The sequence below is a fragment of the Talpa europaea genome (genome assembly GCF_964194135.1).
Source record: "Talpa europaea genome assembly, chromosome: 7".
Lineage (NCBI taxonomy): Eukaryota > Metazoa > Chordata > Mammalia > Eulipotyphla > Talpidae > Talpa > Talpa europaea.
The window spans coordinates 66,461,046-66,488,171 of record NC_140074.1 but is presented as its reverse complement, the minus strand read 5'-3'; the positions used below and the strand labels follow the sequence as shown (position 1 = coordinate 66,488,171).

Below are 27,126 nucleotides of genomic sequence, written 5' to 3'. Positions count from 1 at the left end.
GATGCCGGTGCTGATGGGTTAGGGAGTGGCTTGTGGTGATTACCATATGGAGGTCACTGGGGTGTTTGGGAAAGCAAACTGCCATCAATTAGCTATGCCTGTCCAGATGCCCAGATGCAGGAAGGGGAACTGGTGGTGATAGGGCAAAACGAAAGCTAAAATAACAGACCTGGCCTCTGATGCTGACTCTAGAGAGGCACTTGGATTCAGGAAGGACTGGAAAGAGCCAGGCTAGAGGGTGGAGTTCTCTACCTCCTAATGGGTATTCTGGGCATTCTGCCAGTCTGGAGGGCACTGGAGCAATGGACAGGTCAATTATAGCAGGAAACCAGGAAGATCTGGGTCTTGGGACAACTAGCGTAGTAGGTGTCTCCCCAAAACACCAGGCTGGCCCGAGCATGTTTAGCAGGGAAACAGGTCAGGCTCTGCATTATAGGTACCATGTGAAGTTTTTAGTCTCTTCCCAGCTTACTACTTTCACTGCGTGCTGCTGTGTTCTTGATATTCTTGATTTTGAAAAGCTGCCTTTCTCCCAATCGGGGCTACATTTCACTCTTTGACCCAATATTCACACACTCTCCCCAACTATGACCTTGAAACACTACATGCCCATATGTGTGTGTGGGTACACATGTTATGTGTCAGGGAGAAGGGCAGGTATCACTGGATTTGCTCTCATCCCTTGTCATTTGACTCAGGACCAAGGATGGGGATGGGATAGGTGGCACTTAGTTGAGTTGGCTGTAGGATGGAGGTAGTGGAGGGAGCTGCCTAGATGTCTAGGGAGATACCAAAGGACTTTGTGACCTCGACTTTTGTCTTCCCCTGTCATTCTCTACCCTGGGGGACTAGTGATGGGTGCAGAAATGACCAATCTGATGGGTTTCCTGAATTTTCATTTGCCTTCTTTGTCATGAGAAAGTGACTATTAAAGGTGAAGGGTGTGTTTATGTCAAGGAGTTGTTCATTGTGTGTGTGTGTGTGTGTGTGTGTGTGTGTATGTGAGAGAGAGAGAGAGACAGAGACAGAGACAGAGAGACAGAGACAGAGACTGAGATAAACTAAGGGAGGCAGGAGGAATCAGAAAAACAGACAAAGAGAAAAGGAAATTCACAAGGAGAATAGACAAAGAATGTCTAGAAGAGAAAAGGTATTAAATCAATATGCCCTTCCCACATGTAGAGACCCTGACCCTGGGGAAAGGCCATTCTCCACGTGAAGGTTGTCCTACTCTTGCTTTTAGACTGGACAGTCCATGGCGCAGAGGTGTCCCCACAGATAAAAAGCCTGCCACCACCCTTAAAAAAATGTTTTATCTCTATTATGATTTCCCAAGACTGTCCAAGGAAATGAATTTCTGCATTTCCATTTGAATTACAATGTGCTTTTGAATGTCAGTGAAAACCTTCCTAGATGACTGTTTAAAAGAGTTTTGGCTGTTTGAAAGGCAGTCCAGGGGGTAGGGGGAGAAGGGAATGATAGTCAAATGTCATCCTTTTGTGAGCACAGGTGTGGCCAAGGGGCTGATGTGAGCCGGAGAACTCTCTTGGGTTTTCCTGAGGGATCTGGCTTCAAAGAAGGCAACCAGACATGAAAGGTGTCTCTGTTGGAGCTGAGACCTGCATGGGTACCGGTTTGCTTCCCTGGTGGTGATTTAAACAGTGGGGTGGGGGCCACTTTTCTGTTTCCATTTGCTTGACCTTACATTAGCATTTGATGGAATTGACCACTTCCTGCTTGAGTAAGGCATTTTCTCTGCTTGCTTCTTTGCTACCGGATATTTCTGGTTTACCCACTGCCCTTCCTGCCTGTTCTTTCTTTGTCTCCTTTACAGGATCAGATTATTCTCCTCTCTCAAAGCAGTAAATGCATTTTCACCGGACCTCATCCTATAGGCCCCACTTCCTAGATGCCATTCCCTCTCTGTTACCACCCGCACTTCCATCGCCAGGCTTTCCTCTGCTACTTGCTAGAAGGCTGGCAGCCCTGTCTGCCCAAACTCTGGCCCCACAGCTTCATACTTCTCCAGGGTTCTAGTGAAAAGACCTAGTCATCTGTTTAGAGGCAGAACCAGAAATCTAGGAGTCTGTTTCCACGTCTCCCTCTCTTTCACTTCTCCATTTTAACCGATCCCAAGTCCTGTTAGTTTTAACTCCCAAGCAGCTGCTGAAGTTGCCGACTTCCTTCCACCTCACTGCTGCCATCCTGTCCCAAGCTGCCAGCACGGTTGCCTGGACTGCAGTGTTGGTCTCCTTCCTACCTGGCCTCCTACCTAGACTTGTGTCCGCATCCTTCTAAACCACATGGCAGCCCTGAGGACAGGATGAGTAGGGTTTCCCAGAGACTGAGCCAGCAGGATGGATAGATGGAAAGAGAGAGGGAGAAAAAGAAAGAGCGATATTAAAATATTTTTATATGTAATGTTCATGTTTATGATATCATGTGTATCATTTATGACATCATAGAAAATATATTTATATACACACATATGTGTATTATTAGCCTTAGGGGGCAACGGTCACCCATAAACATGAATCCAAGATTGGCACAATGGATCTCCATTTTAGAACACTAACACTATATATACACATATAGAGTGAGATATAGAGATACAGATTATTATAAGCAATTGTCTCATGATTACAGGGGCTCAGAAATTCCAAGCCAATATCTGCTCAGCAGATTGGAGAGCCAGGAGAACTGATGGTATAGGTTCTAGTTCCAAAGCTGTCAAGGCTGAGACCCAAGAACTGATGTGTCAGTTCAAGTCCAAATTCAGGAAAAGACCTCTGTCCAGCTCAACTAGTCTGGCAGGAGGAGCTCCATCTAATTCCAGGGAGGGTCAGCCTTTTAAATCTGCTCAGACCTTCAACTGATTGGATAAGGCCCACCCACATTGGGAAAGGCAACCTGCTTCACTCAGTCTACTGATTATCTCTCAGAACCCTCACTAACATCCTCACGGTCACATCCAGAATAGTTTGACCAACCACCCAGACATCTGTGACTCACTGAAGTTGACACATAAAATCCACCAACTAGGGATGTTCTAAAATGGAGATCCCATCATACTGTTCCTGAATTAAAACTCCTGGGTGTCTATTACTGCCCTGAGGCCAATTTCCAAACCATCTCCATGATTTCAAGACCCTATCAGATCTGAGGGTCCCCAGCCAACCCCCTCAGCCCCCTCTGTCCTCATCCCATCTGCCATTCAGCCATCCTGGGTATCACACTGGTTAACCACAACAGGGGTTAAACACCTCAGCCTGGGCTCTAGCCAGCTGTGGGGCAGCGCTTTTTCTTAGGCGAGCTGGGAGGCCGGCAGAGGGTGGCTCTAAGCCGGACCCCCTCTTACTGCACCCCGCCCCCCTCCCTCAAGCTGCAGAAAGAGCCAACTTACGTCTCCTCAGCACCAGGCAAAAAGACCGTACAGGATGTGCTTCATTAAACACAAATAGGCCCATGAGACTGCCGTTTCCACCAGATGAAATTACCAAAAAAAGCATTTGTTCCCGGTTTAGATTGAGTCCATCTGGAACGGAACACCCTAGTCTTTTTGCTATTGGTGCGCACGGAGAATAATAATCCTCCGCCTGTGCTCAGCGCGGCCCGCCGCACCAAGCACTTACACGTACATTATTTCATCCAATTTACTCCTCGTAACAAGCTGAAAGGTAGGTGGTGGTATCTGCATTTCACGCTCGAGGAAACTGAGGCTCAGAGGGCCGAGATGACGTGCGGCAGTTCACACCAGGGAGCTGGGCCGAGCAGGGATTTGAACTCGGGCTGCTTTAACCCCAAGACCCTGTTTGTCCGACTTTGCGAAGCAGCCGGGTTAGGGGGCTGCTTAGGGAGCTCGGCTCCAGACCTGAGCGCCACCACGTGCTCTTCTGTTCTGCTCTTTTAGCCACACTTGGAAGATCTGAGGAAAGCGGACACTGAGAATTTGAGCCCTCAGCTTGGGCAGGGGTGTAACTACTCTGTTCATGGCACCTCTCCGGACCTGCTTCTGGCGCTTCACTCCAGGGCTCCGTGAAGCCATATCCCAAGGCGCAGAGCTGGAGAGGCCTCAGCCACCATCTAGCCAGGTCCTGGCTCTCCTCATGTGCGAGTGTTTTATGCTCAGATGGTGGTGACTGCCTGGAGTATGCATTGACAGATATTCTGGGTCAGGACTAAGCTCGGTGGGAGAGGACACACGGTGTCTGTCCTGGGTGTGAGAGCAAGAACCTGACTCCTGGTAAGGTGGTGCCATTCCCTGGAGGCTAGCCATTCCCATTGTACAGACAGAAAAGTTGGGGTCAGTGTCTGCAGTCAGTTAGAACCTGAAGTTGCAAAAGATTTAATAACCAGCTGGAAGCATTTATTGGTTTTCCCCCCCGGCTGAAAACTTAAAGCAAATTCAAAGACTCCGGATTGCCAAAGTCCTCCATGTTTTCATAGATGGCAGAGTCATTGGTTGAGAGATTTTCCATTTTCTTATTTTAGGATCTCTCTCTCTCTCTTTCACAAACACGCACGCACACACACACACACACACACACTTGCATGATACACTGGAGACTGGCCCATTGTCCTTTGTAGGGGACACAAGGCTGAGGCTGTAGCAAAATAGTAACCCTGCATTCATACAGACTGGGTCAGACCACACTTGCTCCCCCATCATATATTCCCAGGGTCGGAAGATAGGACCTTCTGTCCAGTCTTGCACTAAAAATGTAGACTTTCCCTGGAGATGAAAATGGGGCATTTGTTATCCCTTTGCCTTCAGCCCCTTCCGAAGAACAAAGTAGTCTGGCTGAGTGCAGAGATGCTGCCTCCCCCAGGTCACTGGGAGCTGCTAACCTGAGAGCTGCCTCACCCACAAATACTGCACCACGGGCGCTTTCCTCCCCCATCTCATGTCTCTTGTGTCCCTTCCTTCCTCCATCCTTTCTCACACCCCACCAGTCCCATCATTGCACAGGCCTGTTTCCAGTCCCTAAGCTATGCCAGGCCCTGTATCAGGTGTCTAAGATGCCAAGGTGACTAAATTACACAGTCAAATGGGGAGGATTAACAGGTGACCAGACAGCAGCAGATGAAGGCATACGTGTGTGTGTGTGTGCGCGTGCATGTGTAGGGTGGGAAACAAAAGAGGCAAGGCTGGGTGCATGGCCCCTAACCAGCTGGGGTGAATGCTGCCCTGGAGGAAGAGATGTCTGAACAGGGCGCTAGAGTTGAGTGGGCATTTGCCAACTGGGAACAGGATTCAGGGGAAAAGATGCAGAGTTGGATGTTTGGGGAACAGTGTGACTGGATCCCTTAGGTCCTCCTGAGTAACACCAGGGGCTTTTTTTTAGAACTTTCGGTGTTTTGTGTCTTTGTCTCCCTGTTAGAGACACTGCCATTGCCTCTGTCCACAGAAATCTCATGAAGAAGAGACTGAATCTGCAAATGCCCCAAGTGAAGCAAAAATAAGAAACCAGTTTGAGAGGTACCAGGGAGCTAGTTGGGAAAGCTTCTACCCCTTTCATGATATGGGATCAGGTGATTCATTAGCCCATAGTAAGAACCCCACACAAATCACTGTTGCCCAAGTGTTGTTTCAACAGGTAACATACACATCAAATTGTGCGTGCTCCCTCTGCTCCATTTGCCAGGATGTGTGACTTAGGGCAGGCCTTTTGATTTTCTGAATCTTGATTTATCTTTATTATATACTTATATAATATATATAATGAAACGGTAACAGGATTGTCATGAGAATTAATGAAACAATGTAAAGTGATTATCACTGTACCTGACATAAGAGATACTCAAGAAACAGTAGCTATTATTTTTATGATGAGACACAATTGAGTCAATAATGATGATTGTTATTATTGTCAGACAGTGGCAGAGGAAGGCATAGGGGTGTGTGTGTGTGTGTGTGTGTGTGTGTGTAGGTCACACACATTATTATTATTATTATTATTATTATTAATAATAATATATGTTATATTTCCAGACAAAAGCATAGTGATGCAGCCCTTTCCCGTGCTGGGACGGCAGCCTAAGGTGTAGCCTCTTTCCTGCCAGACCATCTAACATCATGGCTGTCTCTGCCCTGGCTGATTTGCCGGTTTGAGAATTTGAATCCTGCCAGAACCGGGGGGTGGGAACAGAGGGCAGTTTCCAGAAAGCACAACCTGGATCCCCAGCAAGGGGGGATGTTTTGCACAGCTGAATACCAAACTTGTAGAGGTCCAGAAGAATGTGTGGGGGGTGTGTGTGTTGGAGGAGAGGGAACAGTGATGGCTGACTGGTATTGAATTCCTGCTATGAGCCAGCTGACCCCATGATCTCACATTGTCTTCATAACAACCCTGTGAGGTCCCAATTCTCCCCACTTTCCAAATGAGAAAATCCATTCGCTTAAGGTCACACAGCTGCTCACAGGCAGAGGCAGGATTCTGTCCTGGGAGGGTCTGAGTGGAAGTCCACATCCCTACTGCCTCCCTGGGCCAGCAAGTACACAGGCACACCACACACTCCATCTCTGCTAATGCTCGTCTAAGCCTCTGAGGCCGGTGTCTTTATACCCAGGAAACTGAGCCTCAGAGGAAGTGAGATGGGTAATCCACAGGCATCCAGCTGGTCAAAGGTATTCTCTCTTGCATTCTCTCTTCCAACTTCTCTTGCTCCAGTTGGCTTGTCTTTTACGTCTTGCTATTACTTAGCCACAGTTGGCATTAAGAAGAGTGTTCTCACTGAGAGGTATTTCTCAACCCCTGAACAATTACTTGGTCAGGAAGAGTGAGAAATAAAGCAAACAGCCCAACATGATCCTGTCCTGTGAGTTGCGGGACAACAGCGCCAGTTTCTTGTTTCCTAGGAACACCGTGGCTCTGGGTCAGGGTGTTGGCTTTGAGCCAAACCTTAGAGATGACCTTGACCATTGATCGTCTGGGTTAGAGCTGGCATTGATGGCCTCTGTAACAACCCTATGAGATCCAGATTATCCCCATTTTCCTTCTGACACACCATCTGGACCCAGAGATTGCTCTGGATGTTTGGGTTCTGCTCACTTCCCTTCTGCCCCACACTTACCCAGGAGATGTGGGGTCTGGGGCATCAGAGCCGTTGAAATTTACAACTAAAAAGATCCTTGGTTTAATAAATCTATTCATATAGTGAAATGGAGTTGCAGGGATAATGAGCAATTTGCTCAAAGGTTACTATAAATTAGTGACAGGATTAAGACTCCAACTAACTCCCTCTTCCTGCTTTCTATGCAGCAAAGTGTGTTGAGAGGCAATTCAGGAGACAACATGGTAAAGGAATGTATTTTGTTTGGAAATGCTTAATGAGATATAGTTTTCATACCATACTCTCGCAGGTATCTCTCTTAGCTTTTTCTTCCAGTTGTGACTTTGCAGCAACACAAAGTTTGTGTCGAGTTTCCAGAAAGGCACACAACTTTTAATATTTTGGAAGATCTGCTCAAGAGAAGTCAATCTGAGAGAATCACTCCTCTTCCCTTTTCAACCACATCCCTTTTTCTGTTGCAGTTACAGCCAGTGATTCACGGAAGCAGCTGGTAGGAGGGGCAGGAGGTGGCATAACCAGCTGGTGCTAAATATGACCCAAAGTGTTTATATAAATCAACAGATGAGCCACACTGACCCCTTGCCCTGGTTTTATCCAGCAACAATTTTAAAGCCTCCTAGATTTCGAGTGCTATACCAGCTGCTGAGGATGCAGCCATAAATTAGATGTTGCTCTGACTTCACAGTTCAGTCTGGTCTTGGAGAGTCACAGGAAAATACAACCCAATGTGCAAAGGCTGAGGAAGAAACAAATTGTAGCATGGATTTCTGACTCCCAACTGTGTGGGAAATCAGGAAAGGTACCCTGGGATACTTGGGGGAGCCTAGATTTAGGATGACATAGGTGGGTAAGGAGAGGAAGTGTTTTGGGGAACAGAAAAAGCACATACAAAAATGTCCCTGAGGTAGAAAAAAGTGTGGGTGGAGCAGATGGCTAGGGCAGGAATGGAAGTCGTGGTGAGATAAACCTAGAAATACAGTCAGGCAGGAATTAAATCCAACTGGATGTGTGGAGTGCATTAAGGAACCTGTACTTCTAACTAGGAGCCATTTAAGGCCATTTAAAGGAATCGCGTATTATTAGTAGCATATGTATTTTAAAGTTTGACTCTCACTGGCATGCAGTAGCGCTCAACGTGGGACGGGAAAGTGTATCTGGAATGCTAGATTAGTGGTGGGAAGACCAATTTGGAAAGTACAGCAGGGTTTACAAGGAAAGTCATAGCATCTTAAATTTCAGTAGTCATGAGGATGAACAAAAGAATATAAATAGGAGTGAAAATATGAATTAGCTAGTTTGATGACAGCTTTGTGACTGAACGCTGGAGGTGGGAGGTGAGGGAAACTGTGGGAGATGGGGTGAGGTCTCTGTCAAGCACAGTCAGTGCTGGTGTTCTGTACATGGAACAAAAGCGCTGTTGGCATTGAGCTCAGTTTTGAATATGACAAATCTCCAGTTCCTATGGGACAGCTCATGTGCTGCACCAGCCCACCCTTGGCACCTAATGGCAGTATAAAGCAGGCACTTGGGTTCATACCGGTCTGTGTTCAAAGGGAAGGTAAGCCCTGAAAGAAAGCAGGGTTGGGACCTCGTTGTCTAGATCATTGAAGCCAGAGGGGTAGACACTCTTCCAGCATAAGAATCAAGTTCCCCATTTGCAATGCCTTCCCTTAGGCAGCTGCTTTTCCCCTGCCATGTCCAGTGTCGCGTCTGCTCAGAGAGGTTTTATTTCAACTCACAGTCTTGCCATGCTGCTCATTTTTGTCCAGTTTTTGTGTAAGATGTTATGACACACTGAAGGACAGCCTGAGACATATTAAATAGGCTGGGTTGAATATCCCCATTTTGTTGGGAGAGACAGGCATATGTGGCTGAGTCCCACCAGAGCAGGGGGAAGAATACCCACCTTTGGGGTTTTTGCTTCATCATCATTTGCACCTTTCACTGAATTGACACTTGATTGACCTTCATGGAGGGTCCAGGAAACCAGTGCCTATGTGTATGTGTCCTTTCTTCCAGTGTAGCAATCAGTGCCAAGTATATTTCCCTAGGTCTGGTGAAGTAACGTGCATGGTTGTTCCCTCTCCGCCCATGGAGTCCTAGTATTTTTAATTTAGCTTTATTTCTAACACATCTACAGAATCATTAAATTTGTCAAACAAGCTTCAGATCCTTGCACCTGAGATTTATTATTATTCTCAAGATTAAATATTAAATATTGCACAAAAATATGTGGTTCTATTCATCCGTTGCTCAGTAGTTAAACCCAAAGAATATCAGGAAGTTGTTTTTAATGCTAAACACCTGTCATTCTGGAATAGTGGGATGGACCTTCCTTCCCCCTTCCCCCCCCCTCCCATGTGCGGAATATTTGGCTCAGTGATGCCACACACGCCAAGAAAAAAGGCTTGAAAGAGGCTGGGCTTCTATTGACAAGGGGGATGCTGTTTTTGACAGTGTCAGGGATGAAATGGGCCTTAAATTTTCAGGAATGGAACCAAGGTGGCAGGACCTGGTACTGTGTGCGAGGCAGTGGCCTGCCCCTTTTGGTGAATTCTTTCGTGAATATAGGTGATCAGTGAGTGTGTCAAATGGATCTTTTCAGGAAAGGATGTCATCTGTGTGATGTTATTCCTGTGCTCCTGGATAATGCTGGATGTGGCTAAGATCGTGTCTGTAGGCCATATGCAAAGGCATGGCTGCCGAGAGTTCCCGGAGGTAGTCGGGTAAAGGGGTATTATGTCCCGATGAAAATGAAGGGAAACCGTGGCCATGAGACTTGTTGACAAAGGCATGGAACATATTTGCCAACTCTATCACTGCAAAATGTTTACCAGCTGTTGATCGGATGGAATTAGTAATGTCAGAATTAGTACTGGGAGCTTTAATGCGTGGAACTTTGGCAATAAGGTTACAGTAATCCATCCTGAGGTGCCATTCATCTTTCCAGGAGGTTTAAGAACAGGATAATGGGCCATTAAATGGTGAAGCAGTGGGAGTAATTACTCTTTTTCTAAATCAGTCTTGCATATGGGTTTTAACCCCCCAAGGCTGTGTTTACTGGGCCATATTAACTATTTTAACTAATGGGACTAGAAGGTCCATGTGGCCCCATTTTGGCAAGTACCAATTGTCAGTAGTAAAAACGTGATTCAATTTTAATTTATTATTCATCGGGTCAGAGCGTTCATGCCCAGCATATTTTAGGGTAACAGGCATTATGGCTATGGAAATCTGAGCAATCTAGTAGTTCGGATCATTAAGGTGAGAAATACTTGGCTTCCTTACTGAGGAAATGTTAACTCCTCCCATATTACAGGGAATATCTTGTTTAAATTTAGCAGAATTCCCCCATGTAACTCTTAATTTGACCCTCAGTGTTAAGGTTGTGAACTTCTGATAATTGGTACATGTCAGCTGATGCTAAAATTTAAATCAGAAACCAGGTTGTAGAGCTGCAAATACTAATCAGCAACCTTTTCTCCTTTTATCTCTGTTGCTGTTGTATAATTTTTTTTTTTTTTAAAGATTTATGTTTACAAGACCTGGGGTACAGGCCAGATGCGCAGGAGGGTGACAGGATTCACCAGAGACAGAGCAGGGAACAGAACAGGCAGACTGACTGAAATACACTGCCGAGGGGAGCAGCGGGCGAGACAGGAGAGGTCTGCTGTGCCATGTGGGACCCTCGCTGGCTGGCTGGGATCGAACAGGTGCTGCAGAGGCTGCGGACTGCTTCGCAGCACAGCATTCAACTGCCTGCGCCACCAGGGGAGGCCCCATTGTATAACTTCTTTCAGTAAATTTTGGATTTCTAATTTGGTCAAATTATGGGTTTAATTGTAGAGGAAAAACATGCGTTTGACTTACACACTCATTCTCCAAGTTCTCAATCAAGATTTTAGGTTAGTAAATATTTTGCTCTTGGGGAAATGTTTCCCTCACCAGTTTCATATTCTTCTATCACAAAAAGATAACCTTCAAATAGTTAATTTACTATAATTTAAAAATATCCACTGCCACAGATTTATGAAATTTGCTTTCACAGACATCATTTCTTCAGAATAATGCAGTTAAAAAGTATCATTTTATTACTGATGAGGAAACTGAGGCTGAGAGGTTAACTGACTCGGGGGTCATAGAGTAAGTAAGGGAAACTAGGACTGAATTCAGCCCCCGCTCCCTACCCCCATGCTTACAAAGTCCAAATTTTATGCTATTATGAAACTAAAACAAGTTTTAACCACTCTATACTGTATTACCTTCTCCAACAGTGAGATTTATAGGTTAAGTTTTGTAATTATTTGAGTTAATGAATGTTGACCTGGAGGAAAAAAAAAAAAAACAAAACTTGTGAGTCAACTATAGGAATAGCTAAATATGCATGTCTCTGTGATATGGGATACACATACACACAATCTTGATTCTATTTAACTGTTCAAAGAGAATGAAGAAGCTATCCTAATTACTTTAATCAAATAATTAATCTTTGGGTTTTATGTGAAGTTTTTCTAGCAGGACACACTGCTGTGAATGAGTTTTCTCTCTGATCCTCCAGCCCACTCTCCCTCCAAAAGTTTTTTTTAATTAAGGAGCTGAGCAATGCTGGTACATCGCCAACACAGTTCTGAAATTCCTCCAGGTTAACTGGGGAAACTGGAAAACTGGCATCAGATCACAAGAAGAAGCCTTTGCCACCCTACAACAGAAGTCACCTTTTCTGAGCACCTGAGTTTTTGAGTTAGGTACTTTTACACATACCATCCCATTAATATCTTTTAATTTTCACAACCAAAGCATAAATTGCCAATTCCTCTAACCAGATGAGTTAGCTAGCTCAGCAGAGTGACAATAGCTGGAGTAAGTGACCAAGGTCACCAAGGTAGGGGTGATTATGAAATGCACGTTCTTTCTGCTACTCTAATGTGAATAATGGCAAGACTTATGCAAAACAGTGGGAGAAAACCTGACAATTCCAGTTGGTTAAAAATTTCATTAAAATCATAGAGCAATAGGAACATTACTGTTCTAGTCCAACCTCCTTTCATAAATAGGCAAAGTAGAGATGTAGAGATATGGTGACCACCTGAGTCCACATAGCTTGCTGTGATTCAGACCCAGACCAAGTCTAGTGACCTTCCCAACAGAATACATAGCCAATCCCAGAGCTGCCTCCCTAACTTGAGACTTAGGCAGGGGATCAGGAATATTAATGATATTGCCAAGACAAAGCCATAGGTCTAAGTGTGTATTTTGCTAAACGGCCTTCTACCTACTGCCCTGCTTGTAAAATTCATGCAGGCATCTGCTGTCTCATATCTGTAATTATTTTGGAGATCCTCTGTGGGAATGCACATTCTGAGTACAAATCAGCAGCCTAGTCAGGTGCAAGGTAGAGCCATGAGCTTCCTACTAGGCTCTGCCTTTCATTTCCCTCCTACAGAGCTAGGTAACACTTCACTTGCAAGAGGCCATTAATTTGTACTAGATTAAAAGTACAACTACTTAAGCACTACTTGCCTTCCCCATGGGACCACCGTAAGACTCAAGCCAAGTTTATCCTACTGATTGGAATAATGGAGTGTTTCTCTGTGGACTAACTCAGGCTGGAGAGTACCTGGGGACTGACCCTCACAGCCAGTCAGACCCTGCCTATAACAGGGTCTCTGAGGAAGTCCAGGGCACGAAAACATTAGATTTTCAGTACTTCAGGTGGAAAAGACTGAATAATTTATGAGAATTTATACATGCCAATACATTAGTATCAGTTATCATTAAAATTTTCACTTCTAAACATCTGGCAGGCTGCCTGGCCCCAGTAGGTACTCAATATTAAATCACTGCTCCAAAACCTTAAATTGCATATAATTACTCCGGATGATAAAGGGGCTCAACTAACCTGTAAGATTTTTTTGCCTTTAGTATTTTATATAAGAGCTTGCTTGAGAATACCTTTTTAATCAATGTGAGGGGGCTGTGTTGGGAGGATTCAGGTTATTGGAGGACCTACCTTCACCATCAAGTCCATCAGATCACAGACAACTAAATAACTGAAGGTACACTCTGGGTTAGGAACCAGCTAATGCACTCATAACTAGAGGTTAAAGTTAGCCTTCACTAAGCACAGATCCATGCATAAACAACTGCAATGCAGTGATTTATGCAACTGAAGCATGAAATAGGTAGCGCAAGAGTAAAAAGGAACAGGTGATCAGCTTTATTTGGAGATTGAGATGCCTGAGAATGGCTTTGGATGCCAAAAAAAAGGAACCTGTCAAATAGGCAAGAGGGGAGGTATTTGGCGTGGTTGGTCGGCCTTATGTCACTCTTTTGAACAGCTTAATAAAAGAATAGCCGTCACTTACTGAGTATGCCAGGAACCGAACTGGAGTATTTTCACATCTGTGATCTCATACCTAACACACTTCCTGGAGGCAGGGATTATTTTCATCACTTTTGAAAAAGGAAGGGCTAAATGATACTTGTTGAATGCCACATGGCTAATAAGCTACCGTTCCATGGATTTTGGAAGTGTTCCACAGATTTCTAAGAATTTTGCAATAGTGCACAGGAGGCTAAGTGGGAGATAAAGTCTGTTCTCCAGGCCCACAAACCTGCTTCAACCACAGCAGCTACCCTTTGATATATTTTACATGATACAATTCCATGTAGAACTATTTGAATAAGGGCGCTGCTGCTTAAAAAAAAAAAAAAAATGCTCTAATTGAGCAAATTTGTTTCTTGGGGCCATACTAAGCAATTTAATCAACATGGTAGATAACTGAAAATTGACTGTACTAAGCACAGCCTAATATATCCACATCAAAGAAACAAAAACATTCAGACCGCACATATTTCCACTTTGAGCCAGCAAATACTTGCTGTACTTGAGGGCAAAGGCATGCGTGAGTCGGAGATGGTGAAGTCCTACATGCTGAAGGCCAATCAGCAATACTTCCCTTTCCCAGATTACCAGCAGCTAGATTACTGGCCTCATTTAACTGAAGCCAGCCCACAATATTAGATTCATGTCCGTGCTGTGCACCATGTGCCAAGGGCCTCAGCCACTGCTAGTGCCTCAGCAAGTCCCCCACTGACAGCAAAGACAGATCTCCTGCTGCCAGGTGCCGCCAGAGACAAAGTGGTTATAATCACTAGTGGAGTCATTTGTGATGCACTTTTAATTGGATCAATTTCCTCTCAATTATGCAATCTTTGAAAATCGGATGCAATTTCATAATCAGAACCTGGGGCTTTCTGCAGGTGAAAAACACAAGACAAACCAGTTCAGCATCACTTTAATTACCTCGTTTTCTATCCTTTGGCAGCTATCACAACAGAAGCCAAAAAAATAATACCACCATACACACACACACACACACACAAAAAAAAACAATTTTGGGTAGCTAAGGTTAGTAAATTTTGTTTCCATGAAAGCAAGGTAATAGCTGTTTGGCCTGCTATCAGCCCTGTACCTAAAGAGAAAGATATGTTATTTAGCAAACACGAAAGCCTCAGGAACCTTGTCAAAAGTTTCCTCACCCACTTCTGGTCTTAAACAAAGCGTCTTCCTTTTACAAATTGTAATTATAAGGATAAAACAAATGGTAGAGGCTCAATTTAGAATGGAGTGTTTGATGACTCTAAACCTTGGGGGCTGATTCTATATACATGTATGTGGGAATGAGATTTGGATTATCTTTACGTAATGGTGCTTAACGCAGAATTTTGACCTGGGTAGATCCTAAATGCCCTCAAAGCAGGCAGTGTCAGACAGGGAAGCAAAACAGCATGGTACAACTTACCCTCCCCAAGTCCCACATTTAATGAAAATGCATGAACACCAGTGATGAAGAAATAGTTACCAATTATTTAATGTTTGACAGAGATGGAAATAAACTCCAAAACCAAGAATTATGTACTCACTTGGGAAAAATACAGAATAAGGATCCAACAGTTTTGTTTTAGTAATGAAAATTAGGTGTGTCCACCTCCCCAGCTTGTTTCCCCTGGCCTGTGCTGTGCAGTTCTTTAGACAACTCTTAGCACAGGTCAGTGGGGAGAGACAGCATGAAAAATGATGAGCCCTGAACACTATCCAAGAGTGTGCGCTGACTTGTGAGCATTTATGTTTGTTTGTTCCCATCTTCCTCCTTTGGTGTAATTCCAATCCACATGCTCCTTCAAAAGGCAAGCAATTTCTAGACTAAAGGCTTCAACACCAATCATCTAGGGTCAATCCATTCTCTGTCGTATCTGCATTTAGAGAACAATCCAAGAAGGTACAAAACCCTCAGGGCTGAAAGGTTCTGTCTCTGGACGGGACTGTCACCTACTGGCACCAAGTGAATGAGCTGTTACACAGGCTAGGGGATCAGATCTGTGACATCATGCCACAGGAATACAATGACTGAAACTCAGTGAAAGGTGGAGAAGATGCATGCTGGGGCCTGCACACTGAATGCAGCAGAGCAGAAGAGAAAGTGTCTCAGATGAAGCATAGTAGGAAATATATAGGAGGAAAATGACAGGGTTATCAAAGCCAAGAGAGGAAAATGAACAAGGATTCAATACAAGGGCAAACTTCTAATACCACAGCAAAAACCACTGAAGCCTTGGAAGCGCCTAAGTTCTAATCAAACCAGCTAATCCCATCATGTGTACTATTTGGGGTAATGCATCTATTAAAGCTCTAAATTCAAGAGGAAAATAATGCAAATAAAAAGCACTGAAAGAAATTTTCCAAAGAAGCCAATAGAAATAGGACACAGGCTGAGTCTACTCTATAGTACCATCAATACCCAAGGAACAAGGAGAGGAAAGTTGGCAGAGGAACGGGCATTTCTCCTGCCTTATGGGGTAGAGTATCTTCTCAGATGGTAGGTGTAAATCTTTATGCAATGATCCCAACAATCCAAGACCAGCAGCTGCCCCTTAGGAGTGAGGGCGATGCCCACAGGACAGGTAAGCCCCTCTCGGATAAGGACGCTGTAGCCCCCACCCTTAGGAAAGTGGAGAATTTCCTTGCGACTACTATCAGCCACGATGAGATCACCTCGAGCATCCACACACATGCCGGCGATGCAGCGGAAATCCTCATTCTCTGAGAAGAAGTGGCTAATCTGGCGACCCAGCTGCCCGTCAGGACCCACGGAGCCAATAGAAAAGCCACCCTCCAGGTGGTGCTCATTCTGCCGATTTTCCAGATTGAGGCCCAGGCCCTGGGTGAAGTAGACAGTGCCCTCAGCATCACAGGTGACAAACTTGGGCCGCACAGCACTGCAGAGGCAGCTGGATTTGACCACCCCTGCTCCTCGGTCAACAGTGAAGCACCAGAGCTTTCCACCTTCCACATCAGTTACCACGAACTGGCCGGATGGAAGGGCCGTGATGCCCCAGGGTTTGCTCAGCTGGCTCCTGTGACAGGCCACGCAGTGGCCATCCAAGGTATACACCTTGAGGGAGTTATCATAGCTGTCAGTCACACCAATCAGCCCGTGGCAGTTCATGGCCACTGAGAGAGGTGTGAGATTAGGCAAATCAGCTCCAAGGAAGCTCAGCACAAAGCTATCAATGCCGCTGGGGCTGCGACGGATCTCCTTCAAAAAGCCTTTGCGGGTAAAGACTTGTATACGGTAGTTGCCACGGTCAGCAACCAGAACTTCGCCTTGACCAGTCACGTAGAGACTCACTGGAAGGTTGAACATGCCTGGAGTGCTGCCTTTGGCCCCCATCTTCTTGAGAAAGAGGCACTGCTGGATATTGGTGGCTGTCTCACAACCCCGCTGCTTAACAGGTGAGGCCCTTGGACTGGCAGCCACTTCCTCAGGGCTCACGTCCATCTCTCTAAAGGTTACAGAGGAAGAGGCAGCAGAAGCTGCGGCCTCCATGGCCCAGGAATCTTCCATGTTGACTGTCCGGGGCTTCTTAACAGCCTGCCCAATTTGGAGGGGGCCAACATGGCCAACCTTAAGGAGCTCCACATCCTGTAGGATGAGCTCACGGGGCAGGCTGGCGGTGAGCTCTGGCTCCTCCTCATCAGCTGTCTCCTCCAGTAGTGCCACATCTGCCTGCTTGATCTTGGCCAGGAAGTAGTCACAGCGAGAGACAGCCTGCACCTCTGCAATATTAAGCAGGTAACTCTGCTCCTCTACCATTTGACTATTGCACTTCTCAGCCTCTGCCAGAGAGCCTGTGAAGAACTTTCGAGAGCGGGCCAGCTCCTCCTGGACCCTGCGCTCCTCATGGCCATATTCCTGGAGCACTGCTTTATACCTGGCCTGAAGGTCCTTGGAGATACCTTCCAAGGCTGCCTTCCTCCGCTGCAACTCCTCCATAAGCTCCCGCAGACGGGCCAACTTCTCTCCAAAGTCACGGCGCCGCTCCTCAGCTGCTTCTTTGACAGGGAGTGTACAGTGGCCAGGAGGCTGGTGGTCTACCTCCCGGCAGGGCTCACATAACACCATGCCACAGCTCCGGCAGAATTGCCGGGGCAGCCGCCGCCCACAGGCCCGGCACATGAGCAGCCCCACAGCCTCGCTGAGCCCAGCTGTGTCAATGATCTTCAGCACTGTCAGGTTGTCTGTCAGCTGCGTCAGGCTGGTAATGCGGGTAATCTTGCTGCAAAAGGGACAGCGGACCCCATTGATGCTACTAGCCAGAAGCTTCTCTAGGCACTGGCGGCAAATGGTATGGCCACAGTGCAGGAGCTTGGGCCGCAGCTGCTCCTCTGTGAAGGACTCCATGCAGATGGGGCACTCCAACACTTCCCGGAGGGCATCCAGGTTCAGGTGAGAAGCTGCTGCAGCAGCCATTGCTCTTCCTTTGAGGGGTCCTACTAGCACAGCCCAGAACTAAACAGCTCAGCATTCATGCTCTGAAGGGCCAAGTCCTGCTGAAGAGAAAAAAGAAGTCATTATTCTGTTGCCTGTATGAATTAATTTACTTCAGAAATACTTAAATAATAGCCGTCAACACTCACTCATTGGCTTATTTCACAACTCTGATTGAACTTGACTCTGCTAGGTGATGGTGGCACACCAGGAAACAAAGCAGACAAGGCACTGCATAGTAGAAAAGCATTCAGATTCTTTGAATATGCCTTAGTGGTGTTACTTCTAAGGAGGTAACCTAAACTCTCCAAAGCTCAGCTATCTGCAAAAAGCATCACCTAGCTATAAGGCAGAATTAATAATGGTGTCTACCTTATCAATTTATGGAAGGGTTAGTAACATGATTATGATACACTTAGTATTGCCACCTGGTAGGTAATGTGTTTAATAAAAGCAGATGATTTATTGTATATTCTGTGAAACCTGCAACTCAATCTATATTAGGAGAAAGCATAGAAAATTATGTACAGGAAAGGATTACACACAAAGTTCCACAGAAGCATGTGGATAGAGTAGAGGATTCTGACTAGAGGAACTGGGCAAGGCATCCCAGAAGCAGCTGCCACTCCTGAGATGTTTTGAAAGAAACAAGACAATGACAAAGGCATTTTAAGAGAAGAAAACTGTGAGCAAAGTAGGGAGGCGTGTGTGTGTGTGTGTGTGTGTGCACGGGCGCGCACCACATCATTTCATGTTTGGGGGCCCTCGGATCATCCAGAGAAATAGAAAATTATAATGATTAGTTTTAGGCAATCAGTAAAACATTAGATCAGAAAATATATGTATTTTCCGTTCATCTCTCCTATGTACTCCTCCATCCACCTAAGACAGGTACCATGTAATGTGATAGATACTAAGGTTTTCTGGACATAAACCCTATTCTTCAAATGCTCAAACTTTAGGAAAGGAGGCAAGACATGTAGGTAAATCATAACCAAGGCAGAAGATAGTATCATAAATGAGATGTAAACTAAGTTTGATGGAGGCTATGAGGGATTCACTTTAACTTGAAGGGAACAGAATTTTCTGAGATGGGACAGCATTTGATAAGGGCTCAGGTGCCCAGCTATATGGAGAGGGGGGAAAGGGAGGAGCAGGCAAAGGGCATAATCTGAACAAGAGTTAGAAAGCCAGGGAAAGGATAGCAACTTCAGTGCACTAGGAGAACAGAGAACATCGGGGTTGTGGGTTTGTTCCCTCATTTGTAAAATGAGAATACTTCCTTCGCAAGGTCAATGGAATGATTAAATGAGATAATATATGTATATAATGCTAAGATTCGGCTCAGCCTCAAAAAAGTCGTAAATAAATTTTGGTTCTCTTTTCTGTCATTCTTAGATTAAAGTTATGAGCTCATGGGGAAATTAGAGTAAATGATATGGAAAGGTAAGTGGGAAAATGATTATTAGAAGTCTTCAGAGCCAAAATGAGACCTCTGAACGTCATTGTGATGGGCACAGTGAAGCAATACATTTTGTGGAGCAGGGAGCTGATGTGATTAAAGGCTGAATGAAGTAGGGGAAAGGCAGAGAAACTAGTTTGGAAAGCACTGCAAAATTGCCTGGGGGAGCCAATGGGAAGCCTGAACTAGGGAGCAGGTGGTAGTAATGGAAGGGTGCGTTTGAGCACTTCTAGAGGCACAATCACTAAGATTTCTAGGCTTAGTATATTAGGGTAAAGTGAAGAAGATAGGAAAGCCAGTCTCAAGCCTGGATAACTGAAAAAATGGTGGTGCCTTAAGAAAATAGTTTATTTTTGACCTGGAACAGCCTTGCTGTATGTGCTATGAACACTCCCCCCATGCTTCTTGAGCCACATATGCTCATGAAGTAGAACCACCAAGTGCTCAGTGATCTTTTGCCTTCTGTCCTTGTCAGCTTGTACCCCAAATTAGAATGACTAGATCTGCAAGGTGAGCCATATGGATAAATTCAGCCCTTCTTAAATGCAAATCCTGCCGCTGCACCTGTGCAGTCTTGTGATATGCAGACAATCATCAAGAAGGTCTAGGGCAGGTTAGATTGGTCTAAGGACAATGCAGCAGACTGAAGAAGCCTTGCAAATGTCATCAACTCCTTCTCTATGAATACTGAAAAGGGGGAGTCAGTGCAAAGATATATTAAAACATCCCCCCATACTTAGCCTTGCATTGTAGTCAGCCAAATATTCCATGAAGTCAATTCTACCTCCCAGAAATCCCACTTCCCATCTACTGGAAGGGAAATAGCATACATCTAGTACCTACTATGTGCTGCATGCTTCATAAATGTAACCTCATTTAATCTTGATAATGACACTATGAAGTAGGTACTATTTATGTTATCTTATTTTTACAGACGAGGAAACTAAGGCTCAAAAAATCTGCCACAAGTCACTCAGTTCAAATGGGGTGGAAAGCTGCAAAACAGCTATCTAACTTTTTTTTAACCTAGCATTATTTCCAGCTTTTTTTTTTTCTTTTTTTCTTCATAGAAGGACTGTGGTGTAGACCAGAGGTATGGGGGTGTGAGAGAATTCACCACAGACAGAGTGGGGAGCAGAACAGGTAGATCTACTGAATCACACTGCTAAGGGGAGCAGTAAGCAAGGCAGGAGAGGTCTGCTATGCCATGTGGGTCAGCTCCCAGCTGGGATGGAACCCAAGCCCTAGAGGTAATAGCGCTGAGACTTAACCCCTAGGCACCAGGGAGGCCTCCAGCTTTTTTTTTTAACTGTCCTATTACACTTACTAATGAGGGTTCTCTAAACCTTACTCACAAAATGCTGCCTTGTAGCATGTAATTATCTGTACAAGCTGTGATAGAATGGTCTAGATTGATTTATTAAGTTGAATGACCCACTCCTACACACTAGCCTTGCAGCATATTATGACTCAAATCTATGCCTCAACACAATAATCAGTTACCACGTATCATGAAGCCTTGTGGTCCCGTGTGAGTATCTGAAACTATAAATGCTGAATCTTTAAATGCCATGAGTCAGGGAGCAATTGTACAGAATACTGATAGAATCCTCAACTCATGATTTAGGCAAGCCTTCTCACTTCTACACCAACAGCTTAAGTTATCTCTGCCATCATCTGGGACAACAGACTGAGGGCAACATTTGGTGTTTGGATCCAGAGCATGTTACCTTACAATGCACAGGGACATCTGTTCTTCCCAGAGCTGGCACTGCATATCAGCTAATTAAACAAGTCTGCCAACTTGTAAAAGTACCAGCAGATTCTTTCCCCAGCTTTCTGGAATATCATACCACTCCTCCTTTAATTAAAAAGCTTCCTCCCTCCCTATCTAAGTTAACTACTTTGAAAAAGAAATATACTGTGCTCACATCCATCCCCCAAATTATTTCAGCTATGTGCAACTTCATGAGGCTCTCTGAGGCAGAAGAGAATGTCAATGATTCCTGAACTTGTTATGCTTTGCCAGGGAACTTGAGTCCCTCCTATAGCATCAGGCATGGAAAGAGCGTGAACCATGTCTACCCCAACCAAGACCTAGAACACCGCTCCAAGCAGGATCCTCATCTGATATAAAGCCCCTCTCCTCTATACACAAGGCTGGACAGTACTGTGAGTGATTCAGGTAGAAGGTTCATTCAAACTCAGTTTCCCTGAAAAGACTAGCCAGGCAGAAGGAACTATCTTATCCTCTTCCCAGATCTTTCAGTTAGCTGCCAATTTTTTGCCAGTTAAACTCTAAAACTAATAAGAACCCTTCCCAGGCTAATTACAATCCTGCCTGCTAGCATATATTGACCATGTTCCCTGTTGTGCACTTTGTACTGTCAACTCTTGACCCCTCACCATATCTAACTTACCCACACTTTCCCCCCAACTCCTTTGAGCTCACGATTAAAAATGCAGTATTAATACCATATTGATACTAGCCCAGCTCTTCAGCTCCAGATGAGAATTTATTCCTCAAGTTGTGCTGCGACTGCCCCAAGACTTGGGAAATTTCTATAATTACACATACCCCGCCTGATCTAGCTGCTTCCCCAATCCATGATATAAATAACCATGGCAGCAGAAAAAAAAGCAAAAGACAAACAAGAAACCCATGAACCTTGAAGTGAGAGATCAAATAGGTATTGGCATTTATAAGTTGTGGCAGAGCAAGCAAGGCATTTAGCCTTATTACACTCTTTTCTTACCTTATAAAATGGCTACTGTGGTATCTAGGGAAAATGTCTACAAAGTACTTAGCCTGAAAACTAAGGTAGGAATGCAATAAAAGAATGCTAAGTTGCATCACTTTAGTAAAATCAGGAATAATACTAGCAATAACAACTAGTACTGATGTTGACAAAGCATTTTGTTTACAAACTATTTTGAAGAGACCATGACGCTTTCCTTTCATGGCATATAAAGGTACATAAAAGGTTCAGTCAATTCTGAAGGAATCTGATTGAGGACACTAGACATCCACATTAGAAAATGATGGCAGATGAACTCACAACTTGCCCAGAAAATAAGCTGCTATAATTCCTTCTATAAAGGAATAGCTATGGAGTGCTAGAATTAGTAGTGAACTCAAAGAGTAAACTGAGATCAGGAGCAGAAGTCAAGATCTCACACATCACAGGGAGAAGCAGAACTAAAAAATAAGAAATGGGGGTGTCAGTATTATATACATTAAGCAAGTGAGCTCAGAAATCAGGCTTCCTGTATTTGAATCCCAGCTCTACTATTTCCTGTGGCAACATGGGCATGTCAGTTAATCTCTTTAGTTTTCAGTTTATCTAAGAAAAAGGGCTTTAAAATTGTATCCCCTCATAATGTTATTGTAAAGATTAAATGAGATTATACGTATGAAGCACTCAGTTTAGTGCCAGGCATGGCATACAATCAGCTGTGCAGTAAATACATTTTCAGCAGCAGCAGCAGCATTGGTAGTGGCGGCCACCACCCAGCCCCTAAGAGGAATGAACTGGTCCTGCTCAGCAGGCAGACTGTCCCCAAGGCATCAGATATGTATCCTTCCCTAGGGATTGTCTGACCTGATCTTAGAACCAAAGGAGTAGCAATGATCCAAGGTTTCAGATATCCCTCCAGTGCCTGAGCCCCTACCATGGGATACTTCTCTAGATGTCTCTATTTCTTGTACCTCAGTTAGTACTTTGGGGGCTTAGGCCAAACTAGAGAAATTTAAGCAATTAAACAAACCACCTACTGTGAGTCCAGTCCCATTTAAACACTGGATATAATTCTGAGCAAAAACAAATATAAACATGGCTCTTCCCATAAAAACTAGAAAACATAAAATAGCCTATTTCCTTTTACAAGACATAAAAGTCCATCCTCCTGCTGACACATTCCACTGGCTTGATGGGGTTTTTGCAAGGCTTATCACATTTCCTTTCATGACAGCTTTCTCAACTGTGTTTAGCCCTTCTGCATCTGAATGGAATGCTAATCAAGTACATAACTATACTGGCACCACCAACCAAAGGCCATTCTCAGGGAGTAACCACCAGGATCTGATTTTAAGAAAGTCAGTGAGATGCCCACCACTCACCCCATCCTGTTTGTGGGACAGGATTCTGAAGTTTAAATTACTCAGGGCATTAAAGGCATCTGCAAGAGCTAAGAGAAACTCAACAAGCCAAGGGGGCTTATAGGGAAACACAGGCTCCAAAGCTGTACCAGTGTGGGATAAAAAATACCCAGAAGGAAAAGTTTGTGGGAAAGTAAACTTAAGCTAAATTATGGCAAGGGTAATGATATGTGAATAAAATATCGAAAATAGTTTGCTGGGAAAGCACTTGCCTCTAAAACTAGGGGCCTAGTTCTAGGGGCCTAGAAAGGTTCCCTTGACTTTTCCACAAACATTTGGCTAACACAATTCTGCCAATGTGACTCAAAGAATACAGGACAAGGGGGAAATCAACAGTCTTTTCTCTGGACCTCCAACTCATCTCACTCAGCTCTGCTCCAGTTCCTTTCTCTGCACAGAGCATGAGTTCATTTAATTGTGTGACTTTGATTAAAGGATCAGGAAGCAGGTCCTGGGAAAGGCAGGAAAGGATGGGGATTTGGGGGAGACTAGAGGAGACTGCTTTGGGCCACTGAAATCTGACAAAGCATTATTCAGTTCCTTTCTAGCACTGCCTTCATCTCATAATTGCAACCTCTCATAAAACTATCATTTACTGAATATTAGGCACCTTTTATTCATTATCTCTTATTCTCAAAAAAACTGTGTGAAGTATGTGTTGTAGAATAAGAATTTTCTTTGTAAATAAGAAAATCAAGGCTCAGAGAAAAGCAAGCTGTCCAAGGCCTCAAAGCTGGTAAATAAATAATGGAACTGAAATTCAAATCCAGGTGTGATACCTCCCAGCCATAAAACCACAGACTCAAAGGGTATTACAGCTCACTCGTTGGTGAGGTTACCACTCCCTCTAGGCAGTCTGGCTGTGGCAGTCTAGGATTGATGTTTTAAATCTGTTTTACCAGGAGGATGCAGTGGAGGAAGTCTCACAGGGGCAGCACCTTAATATATGGACAATGATCCACTTCAAGGGCTCTTCAGACACAGAAGTATGTGCTCTTGAGTGTTGGAAAAGTCTAAAAAAAACTTAAAGTGTAACTCAGGAGTCACAGACCTGGACTCACATCCCCACTGTGCCACTCATTACATAGCCATGGATAAATCATTTAATCTATTAGTTTTCTCATCAGTAAACTGGGAATAATTCCTAGATTGTTCACAGGCTCGACTGGCAACCCAGGATTAACTGATATTATGTACATAATAAACACTCGGAGATGTAGCTATTCACATTTTTAATAGAGTGAAGTTGATAAAAGCACGTGCTTGTCCAAGATCACCAAGTAAATCTGCAGCAGAGGAAGGATTTTGGACTTCAAGTCTCTGATTGCCAGACTGATTCAATTCCAGTATGTATTTTCATTAGGGGTGTGTGAAGATATTCCAGCTAAAGTCAGTTGGCTTTATTCTGTCCCGGGGGGAAAGAAGCCCCAAAAGTGATAATTCAGGACAGGAGTTACTATCCGGAATATGAATGCCTTCAGCCTCAATCCCTGCTATGAAGTGCTTTGTTTTTGTTTTTGTTTTCCCCCAGGTCAATGGCCTCCATCCCTCACCTACTAGCTCCTTGGTACCTCATCCTGTCTGGTAATGCCAAGTTCCTCCTCCTCTTTACCCCTCTTCCTTGTCTGAGGGAAGCAAGGACAAAACACAGGGCTACTCCCTATGTGAGACAGACTGACCCCCTTTAGAGTTCAATTTAATATTCAGTGGGCAATTATTTCATTAGAAGGGAATGGGCTAAGACTCAGATCAAGAGTGATACACAGGGAGATGAAGTAACTCACTCAAGATCACAAGGTCAAGAACAGGTTATGTGAATCAAGGTTATCTGACTCTAGAGCAGGTTTCCTCAACTTTGACACTGCTGACATTGACTTTGGGCCAGATAATATTTGGGGGGGGGGGTTGGAATGTTCAGTAAACTGTCAGTATCCTTGGTGTCTAGCTACTAGAAGCACAGTAGCACCCCATACCCCAACTGTGACAACCAAAAATCGTCTCCAAACATTGCCATATAGCTCCTAGAGGACATAACCACACCTGGCTAGTAACCACAGCTTTAGAACTTGGCACAAGGCTAAATGCTCAACTCATATGTGTCCTTCTTTTCTTGTCACACTCCTGGCTCAAACACCTCATTCACAAAGTCACTACCTCTTCAAGCTGTAACGGACCTTATACAGTACTGAATTAATTCAATCTACTACACAACTGAGGAAGAGAATCTAGCCTTGAGATCATGTTCCACTCATCCTCTAGCGATCTCACACACTGTCTGCTATTATGGCTTGGAGGAACAGGGATAGGAGAGCTTAGATGGATGACCTTGAAGAGTTTCCTGCTTTATGCCCCTTTTGACCAATGACCCCACATTCATCAGGCTCAGGGGAAGAATGTGGCGTTGGTGGCAGTAGTCTGGCTGCCTCATGATTCGGGGTCTTTGGTTAACAAGTCAGGCTTCTTCAGGAGTCCTATCTGTGGAGTTATGACTTTGTTGCTGAATCCTGAACTCTGCTAAACTTCATAAGGGCTCATATGATATTTGGAGGTCCTTGGGTTCCTTCCTTTGCTTTCTATGCAGAGACCACAGGAAAATTCCTTCAGCACCCCAAGACACCAATCCATGACTATATTCAGAGTCCTTTAATTCTACAGTCCAGTTAGTACACCCCCACCCCACCATTCCACACTCCCCTTATCCTCTTTCCAAGCATCTTCAATACAGAATTTCAGTCTTTGGGGCTCTAAATTGCAACTCCCACCAAATCTTCACTCATGTGCCCCAAATCCTTCTGGGATTGATTCTTTAGTCCCAGTTTCCAAATCTCTGCAGCCTTCAATTTAGCCTGGCAGTTTAACACCCCAACCCCACACCTCTGATTTCTGCTCTCAATTCAAGCCCCCACCTTCTGTTGCCTCAGGCACTCTGCAGCCCTCACACCTCGCTCCTTCCTTTTTTTACCCACTCCCCGTCACGTGTTGCCCTCAAACCTTAGCCAGGTCCTTTCTTTCTGCTAACAAGATACTGCTTCCCAAGATTCCCCCAAAAAGGCACTCCCGCAGTTTCCCCCAGGATTCCATATGGAAATGGCCTCCCCCTTAGTAATAAGCATAGTCCCAGACCCTGTTCCCTCTAATGGCAGATCTTCCCCGAGTACCCCAATTCCTTTAAAGTTCCTAAGGTTCTGCACCCCAAATCTCACCAAGGCCCTCAATTCCTTCATATTCAGGAAATTCTGCTTATTCAGATGCCTGCAGGGCCCTCAGATTCCCTCCCATCTCCCAGACGCTGCGCCCCGTCTTTCCTCGGGGTCCCCCACATTCCCTCATACCTCCCGTGCTGCTGCATGGCTCATCTTCTCAGAGCCCCTCGCTCCCCTCCCCGAGCTGCATCTGTTCCGAGTTCCTCAGCCCCACCGAATCCCTCCCGAGGATTGAACCTTTTATTTGTTTCCTCACAGCCCCACCCCCACCCGGCCCTGCCCCTCAGATCCGGTCCCCGGACCCTGCCAATCAGGCACGGACCGGCCGCTGTCCGCCTGCACAGCCCCGCAACCTGCCGCGCAGCCACCGCCCGCTATGCCGGCCGCAGTAGCTCG

The 27,126-nt window shown here is 44.9% G+C and overlaps 2 protein-coding genes across 5 annotated transcripts in view; one reads left to right on the top strand and one right to left on the bottom strand.

The window, feature by feature from the left end:
- Nucleotides 1-27,126, top strand: part of ASTN2 (astrotactin 2) — a gene marked incomplete at both ends in the record, with an annotated part of 818,546 nt that overhangs the window by 592,818 nt on the left and 198,602 nt on the right. The gene's annotated exons all lie outside the window — the stretch shown is intronic.
- Nucleotides 15,927-17,903, bottom strand: TRIM32 (tripartite motif containing 32; the record flags this gene model as incomplete). Its single annotated transcript, XM_084238777.1, has 1 exon — nt 15,927-17,903. Exon 1 carries the CDS (start codon nt 17,886-17,888, stop codon nt 15,927-15,929), a length of 1,962 nt encoding a protein of 653 aa, XP_084094903.1. The 5' UTR covers nt 17,889-17,903.